Source organism: Saccopteryx leptura, chromosome 4 (assembly GCF_036850995.1).
Source record: "Saccopteryx leptura isolate mSacLep1 chromosome 4, mSacLep1_pri_phased_curated, whole genome shotgun sequence".
Lineage (NCBI taxonomy): Eukaryota > Metazoa > Chordata > Mammalia > Chiroptera > Emballonuridae > Saccopteryx > Saccopteryx leptura.
The window spans coordinates 212,841,848-212,849,523 of NC_089506.1; the positions used below are offsets into that span (position 1 = coordinate 212,841,848).

General features: G+C 52.7%; 1 protein-coding gene across 2 annotated transcripts; it reads left to right on the forward strand.

Annotated features, from left to right (window-relative positions):
- The first annotated feature begins 831 nt into the window (after window positions 1-831).
- On the forward strand, window positions 832-6,417 carry LOC136403734 (serine protease 33-like). Of its 2 annotated transcripts, XM_066382835.1 has the most exons (6): window positions 832-997; window positions 1,825-1,987; window positions 2,064-2,087; window positions 2,506-2,783; window positions 4,639-4,805; window positions 5,852-6,417. In XM_066382835.1, exons 1-6 carry the CDS (start codon window positions 892-894, stop codon window positions 6,119-6,121), a joined length of 1,008 nt encoding a protein of 335 aa, XP_066238932.1. In that variant the 5' UTR covers window positions 832-891; the 3' UTR covers window positions 6,122-6,417. The 2 variants fall into 2 exon arrangements, with proteins under 2 accessions (XP_066238932.1, XP_066238933.1); XM_066382836.1 differs by lacking the exon at window positions 2,064-2,087 and having other exon boundaries at window positions 833-997.
- The last annotated feature ends 1,259 nt before the right edge of the window (window positions 6,418-7,676 follow it).

The following is a 7,676-nucleotide window of genomic DNA, read 5'->3' on the forward strand; positions in this document are numbered from 1 at the left end:
GATACACACACACACATATATATATATTTTTTTAGAAAGGGGTGGAACAGGAAGCATCAACTCCCATATGTGCCTTGACCAGGCAAGCCCAGGGTATCGAACAGGCGACCTCAGCGTTCCAGGTTGACGCTTTATCCACTGCGCTACCACAGGTCAGGCCACATATATTTTCTTAAAAATATCAAAAGACAAAGGGAGAATCTTGTATGTAGCAAGAGAGAAACGACATTAAATATAAGGGATCTATAACAAGATTAACAGTCAAATTCTTTTCAAACACCCTGGAGGCCAGGAGATAGTAGGATGATATATTTAAAGTGATGAAAGAATAAAACAGTTCATTAAAAATTATTTTTTCTTTCTCTTTTTTTTTTGGAGGAGAGACGGACAGACAGGGACAGACAGGAAGGGAGAGAGAGATGAGAAGCATCAACTCATAGTTGCAGCACTTTCGTTGTTTATTGTTTATTGATTGCTTTCTCTTATGTGCCTTGACCAGGGGACTCACCTGAGCCAGTGACCCCTTGTTCAAGCGAGCTTTGGGCTCAAGCCAGTGACCATGGAGTCATGTCTGTGACCCCTTGCACAAGTTGGTGACCCTATGCTCAAGCTGGCGACTGCGCTCAAGACGGAGGAGCCTGCACTCGGCAACCTCGGAGTTTCCAACCTGGGTCCTCAGCTTTCCAGGTCGATACTCTATCCACTGCGCCACCACCTGGTTAAACTAAGAATTCTTACGAGGCACAAAGGCCAGAGAACATGGGGTGGAGGAATCAGCCCCACCCCAGGGCTGGAGCTACAATCATCTTTCTCCTCCTGAGTGTCTGAGGACTCTGACCCCAAAAGCCGATCCGGAAGTGGCAACAGCAAGGTACCTTGGAGCTAGCCCTCATGGCCATCCTGTTCTTCCTCCTCCTGCAAATCCTCCAGGGAAGCCCTCCAGCTCTCACGGTCAACCTCTTCCTGACAAATGCCAGAGCAATAAACCTGGACTCAGGTAGGACAAGTACCGGGGTGGGGAGACAGGCACTGCAGGAGAGAGAGCCTGGGTTTGTGGGGATAGATAGAGAGGTATGTAACCCCAGCGCTGCCCCTGATAACCTTGGGCATGTCCTCTAAGACAGTGGTCCCCAACCCCCGGGCCGTGGCCTGGTACCGGTTTGTGGGCCATTTGGTACTGGTCCACAGAAAAAGAATAAATAACTTACATTATTTCTGTTTTATTTATATTTAAGTCTGAACAATGTTTTATTTTTTAAAAATGACCAGATTCCCTCTGTTACATCCATCTAAGACTCACTCTTGACGCTTGTCTCGGTCACGTGATCCATTTATCCGTCCCACCCTAAAGGCCAGTCTATGAAAATATTTTCTGACATTAAACCGGTCCGTGGCCCAAAAAAGGTCAGGGACCACTGCTCTAAGGAACCTAGATGCTGGGGGCTGGCATCCACCCCACCCGACCCCCAGGCTATGCACCTTCATGGCTTCCAGCGAACCCTCCCTGCCAGGCCCAGTGTGTAGCGCGTTCACTGCACTGCATTCAGACCCTCCCCAAGAGCCCCGCCCAGCCGGTCTGACCATACTTCCCACTAATCTGGGTTGAGCAATCCAGGTCCCCAGGTCCCCAGGCCCTGTTTCCCCCAACTTGGCTGGTGTGCATGCACCTCCCCCCAGGATCAAAGGCCTCCCATAAAGGGCGGGTCCTGCCTCAGAGAGAAGATGTCAGCCCCCAAAGGGCAGGGATAAATGAGGGTGGGTCTGCAGGGCGAGGGCAGCTCCGAGGGAACCTCATCTGACCCAGCCCACCATCTCACCCTGCAGTGTGTGGACGCCCATCAGCAGCAGGCCGGATTGTGTCAGGGCAGGATGCTCAGCCAGGCCAGTGGCCGTGGCAGGTCAGCCTGAGGGAGTATGAACAGCATGTGTGCGGGGGCTCCCTGCTCACGGAAGACTGGGTGCTGACTGCAGCCCACTGCTTTGACCGGTGAGGGTCTGGGCCAGGGCCTGCTGGGACCTGCCCTTCACCCCTCCCTGACACCCTCCCTTCCCCATTTGAACAGAAGCCTGAGCAGGAGACTGGCCAGGTATGTGTCCTCCTAAGCTCTCACTCACTCAGGATTACCCCGGTCCCCAGGCTGGGCACTAGGGAGTAAGTGGAGGAGGAGATAGACTCAGCCCTGGCCCTCCCAAGAAAGTTTTCATTTCCCGAAACCAAAAGCTCCCACATCAGGCTATCCCTGGAAAATTCAAGGTCTCAAGTCCACTGCTTACCAGCTGGGCAGCATTTAAACAGGTGACTTCACCTCCCACCAAACAGAGAGAGAATGGGGCACCTAGCAGGGTTGCTTGTGGATTAAACAAGGTGTTTGTCATTGTTGACATGTGCTCATCTTGCAAAAAATAATCCTTGTGCAATGTTGAGACCCTCAGAATTAAGGCTGTCCTTAGCCTTTGCCCATGGAACCGGGCAAACCTCAAGACCACTTTGACTTTTGGCCCCAGGAACCAGCCGCTGTCTGCCTACTTTGTGCTGCTGGGCACCATCTCCTCCTACCCCCAGGCCGGGGAGCCTCGGGAGCTCCGGGCTGTGGCCCAGGTCATCACCCACCCGAACTACACGGAGGTGCACAACAGGGGGGACATCGCCCTGGTGCAGCTGACCTCCCCCGTCAACTTCAGTGACCTCATCCTTCCAGTCTGCCTCCCCAAACCCAGAGACCCACTGGGTCATGGCACCTGGTGCTGGGTCACTGGCTGGGGGAACATCAACACGAATCTACGTAAGGACACTCAAAGTGGAGTGGGGTGGGGTGGGGTGGGGGCGGGGAGTGACTCCGTGGGGTCTGTCCTGACATGCTCCGTAGGGCCAGCTGCACCCGCCACCAGCCTCACGCAGGCCGGGCATGGAACCCGCACTCATTGGCACAACCTCAGCCAATGCAGAAGCAGCCTGCCAGCCCCACCCCACCTTGGGCTCTCTGATCCATCCGCCCAGCATCCGATAACCAAGGGATTCATGCCAGGCCCAGACCGTTCTGACGGGCGTGAATTCACTGAATTCACCCCTCCCCCCTGGCCACACTGGTCTGGGTCAGAACCTGACTGCCGGGCCTCACCCTGGCTGAGTGACCTCCCCTAGCCTTGCCAGGTTGTGGTCTCCTCCTCTGGCAAGTGGAGCTCTCAAGTGCCAACCTCACGGGGCCTATGGAAGGGTTACATGGAATGACGTATTTTAGGCATTTCTAGCAGGGCCGTGCAAGAGTGAGTTCTCAATATTGATCAGCAACTATGGTCGGTGGTCACTATCATCATGTTTGTAATATCACCTCAGATTAGTGTCCTGGGCTACCATAACACATGACCACAAACTGGGTGGCTTAAGGCAACAGGAATTCATTCTCTCCCAGTCCTTAAGGCTGGAAATCTGAAACCAAGGTGTCACGGGGCCTCCCTCCCTTCTGAAGCTCTAGAGGAGATCCTTCCTGCCTCTCCCAGTGGCTCCTTGGCTGATGGCTGTATCACCTACTCTCTGCCTCTGTCTTTCTGGGCCATGTCCTTGTGTCTCCTCATTCTCTGCCTGTTTACAACTAAAATGCCGCAACAAAGAATTAATGCTTCTCATCTCTCTCCCCTCCTGTCTGTCCCTTTCTCTGTCACACACAGACATACACACACTCCCACCTTAAACCAGTCTGACCTCATCCTAACTAGTTACATCTGCAAAGCCTCTGTTTCCAAATAAGGTCACATTTTGAGGTTCCAGGTGGACATGAAGTTTTGAGGGGCACTAGTCAAGCCACTTGGGACCTGACTCTTGGAAAGCCAGCAAGAATAAGGGGCGTTTGGTGGAAATGACTTGACCACAGTCCACAGCCAGAGCCAGGCCCTAAAACTGGGCCCCAGCTTTTCCTCAGCCCCTATGGTGTGTCCATGCCGCTCCTCTGCCCAGGGACTGGGGGTCGAGGGGCCCGCCACACCTCTGTGCATGCCCTGCTTAGGGGAGGAAGAGAAAGTGTCTTCCTGGTGTTCTGAGTGTTAAACACAGGCTCACCTTGCCATGCTGGCGTGTTCATTGGGGTTTCCTGAACACAAACACAGGTTCCTCTTCCTTGGGGAACAGAGGAGTGACACACAAAAAGTGTGTGTGTGTGTGTGTGTGTGTGTGTGTGTGAGTGACAGAGAAAGGGACAGACAGACAGGAGGGGAGAGAGATGAGAAGCATCAATTCTTCGTTGTGGCACCTTAGTTGTTCATTGATTGCTTTCTCATATGTGCATTGACTGGGGGGCTATAGCAGACCGAGTGACCTCTTGCTCAAGCCAGCAACCTTGGGCTCAAGCCAGCAACCTTTGGGCTCAAGCCAGTGACCATGGGGTCATTCATGTCTATGATCCCTTGCCCAAGCCAGCGACCCCATGCTCAAGCCGGATGAGCCTGCACTCGAGCCAGCGACCTCGGGGTTTTGAACCTGGCTCCTCTGCGTCCCAGTCCGATGCTCTATTTATTGTACCACTGCCTGGTCAGGCCAAAAAGACGTCTCGTCATTAATCCATCAAAGTGTGGGCAAGCCAGCCGAGAGAGAGCCAGTAGGCCCTCGTGTCACATCTGAGCTCTGCTCTCTGCTCCCTACCCCAGCACTCCCTCCACCCTTCACCCTGAAGGAGCTGCGGCTGCCCCTCATTGACACCCAGACCTGTGACACCTACTACCATGAGAATTCCGTGGTCCCCAGCCAGCAGCCCATCATCCTGGAGGACATGCTGTGTGCCGGCTTCGAGAAGGGCCAGAAGGACGCCTGCAGGGTGAGCAAGCACCCCCAGTGGGGGCCCCAGGGCAGACGAGGGCAACAGTTTTTAAACTACAAGCGTCAATTCAAAAAGGAAAAAAATGTTCCTAAACTCTGTCTTCATTTCGAATATATAAATATTATCAGACCTGCAAGTGAGCTTTAGCAAACTGTGACATATCCCTCTCCTTAAAGCTTTTCCTTTGGGGCCAGAACTTTCTTTTTTCTTTCCTAAAAATAACACTCAAAGGCTTTGAACCAGTTTTCCGACGAAGCAGGTCACTTCTGAGCTGGGATGGTCTTGCTTTTCCTTGTCTGCTCTTATAAACAAAACATACTTTATCTCCCATTGCCTCTTAAATTTTATCTCAAACATATTTTCATCAAAATGAAGCAAACAGTACTATTAGCAACACCAAAGTGCTCCTCTGACCCCCTACTCTGAAAAACAGTTTTATGCAGAGAATAGGGTGTTTCCATCACATTGCGTATTCCACCTGCCAGGGATTTTTGTGTGTGTGTGTGTGTGGCAGAGACAGAAAGTCAGAGAGGGACAGCTAGGGACAGACAGACAGGAAGGGAGAGAGATGAGAAGCATCAATTCTTTGTTGCAGTTCCTTAGTTGTTCATTGATTGATTTCTCATATGTGCCTTGACTGGGGGGCTACAGCAGACCGAGTGACCCCTCGCTCGAGCCAGCGACCTTGGGTCCAAGCTGGTGAGCTTTTGCTCAAACCCGATGAGACCGCACTCATGCTGGCGACCTCGGGGTCTCGAACCCGGGTCCTCTGCATCCCAGTCCAATGCTCTATCCACTGTGCCACCGCCTGATCAGGCTGCCAGGGATTTTGTCCCTAATTTCCAAACTGGCCAACCCTACTGCTGCTTTCCAGAAACATCCAAGCTACCGATGCTCTGTCCACGAGAGCTGGCCAGCGGCTCTGGAGGGAAGGGGTGGGACTGGGCACCCTGCAGGCCTCACTCCCCCGTGGAAGGAGGGTGGCTCTCCCTGGGCACTTGATTCTCCGGCCCTCCACTTCTGGACTTCTTCTTTCTCCCCAGGGTGACTCCGGAGGCCCCCTGGTCTGTGACATTGACGGCGTCTGGACCCAGGCAGGGGTAGTGAGCTGGGGGTCGGACTGTGGCCTCCCCAAGAGGCCAGGTGTTTACGCCAACGTCAGTGTCTACACCACATGGATTCTCAGCACGATCCAGAGCTCAGCCCCAGAGGACAGAAGCTCCTCTCCAGGCCTTGCTGGGACCTTCCTCACTGCCTTAGTGTTGCTTCTGGGACCAATGGGTGGGGGTCCCCACTGTAAGGTCGGTGGATAATGGAGGATGGTCACGTGGGGAACCCAGGCCCGCGAACTTTGGCTAGGACCGCCCACAACCAAGCGTGCCAAAAGAAATTTCCTAGGAGTCCTGGGGAAAAAAGCTACTGACTGTCAGCCAGTGAGATTTTGCTACGTCGTATTAGCCCGACTTCCCTAGAGGAACCCTTTAAATTTACCCACGCGGTCTCTCCATGTGCGATTTTCCTGACCTCCATCTCCCAGGCCAGTGAATCTCGTCCGAGAAACGCTCTGTACTGAATAAAGCCTTTACTATTCCACGCTTGGTGGCTACGCCCCTTCCTTCCTTCTCGGCGGGGAAAAATACCTTACGCCCACGTCTCCCTGGGGCTTGCCTAACCACGCAGCTCGGCTCCGAGACCTCAGTCCCCACATTGCAAACTCATGCCCTCTCTCTGCTGCCTGCCGGGAATGCAATATGCAGCTTCTCTCCTCCCTGGAGAGCTGCCTTCCTCCCCCACCGAATTCTTTGTCCTCCAGGGACCTTGTCTGTTCCTTTCCCCTCGAAAAGCGCCCCCCCAGTGTCCCCACACCGCTCCCTCTTCAGACCTCTCCTGTGCCCCCATAGCTGCCTTCACCTCCCTGCCAGCCTGTGGATGCCCCACACCAGGGACAGATAGAACCCAGTGTTCCCTGCTTCTCACCCACCGTCCAAGGCTGAGTCCCCAAATGCACCCAGGCTCAGGGGTTCCTTTGGGGGTTTCTGGGACTCTTGAAACTGAGGTTTCTAGTCCCCCCATGCTAGGCTGGTTCCTTTGCAGGCCTGTCTGTCTGAAAAGCAATCAAGACAAGCTGGCAGAGGGCCACACCTCCTGCAGCTGCCCCCCCCCCCCCAGCCTGGGCAGCTGGAGGGCGAGTGTGAGGGCTCTCGCAGCAGCCCTGGGAGGAGCACATTACTGAAATATAGAAATGAAAGTGGATTTCTTTCTTTCTTTCTTTTTTTTTTAGCAAATAGGTAATTTAAAGGCTCTTAGCAAAAGTAACTTCATTTAACTTCTCTCCTTGCCTTTTTTTTTAAAATATTTTTTTATTTATTGGTTTTTTAGAGAGAGAGGAGTGAGAGAGAGAGACAGAGAGAGAGAGAAGGGGGAGGAGCAGGAAGCGTCAACTCCCATATGTGCCTTGACCAGGCAAGCCCAAGGTTTCGAACCGGCGACCTCAGTGTTCCAGGTCGGCTTTATCCCACTGCGCCACCACAGGTCAGGCCTCTCCTTATCTTAAACTGAACATTTCCCACTATTGTGGTGTCAGGGGCAGGTTGTAATCCTAGAATGTTTAGGAATGTTTTTGCTAGACATGCGAAACATTTATCACTACTGTGTTATCATCTTATGGTCTTAGTGTATAGAAATTTTTTTTCTTTTTAATGGATCCTATAGATAAACGTTGTAACAAGACAGTAAAATTCAATAAACTTGTTAGTGAGATTAATGGACTTTTGTACCATGCTCCCCCTCCTGCCCACCCCAACCAATATGTGATTTTGTCTTTAAAAGCTGGCTCCAAACTGTTCGGGGCCGCATGATTTGAAGACA

Bases quoted from the DNA above. Each gene is read 5' to 3' on its own strand.
- LOC136403734 (XM_066382835.1), top strand. From the start codon at position 892: ATGGCCATCCTGTTCTTCCTCCTCCTGCAAATCCTCCAGGGAAGCCCT. The intron at 2,088-2,505 runs GTATGTGTCCTC...TTTTGGCCCCAG, and splicing joins CTGAGCAGGAGACTGGCCAG to GAACCAGCCGCTGTCTGCCT. The intron at 4,806-5,851 runs GTGAGCAAGCAC...CTTTCTCCCCAG, and splicing joins GCCAGAAGGACGCCTGCAGG to GGTGACTCCGGAGGCCCCCT.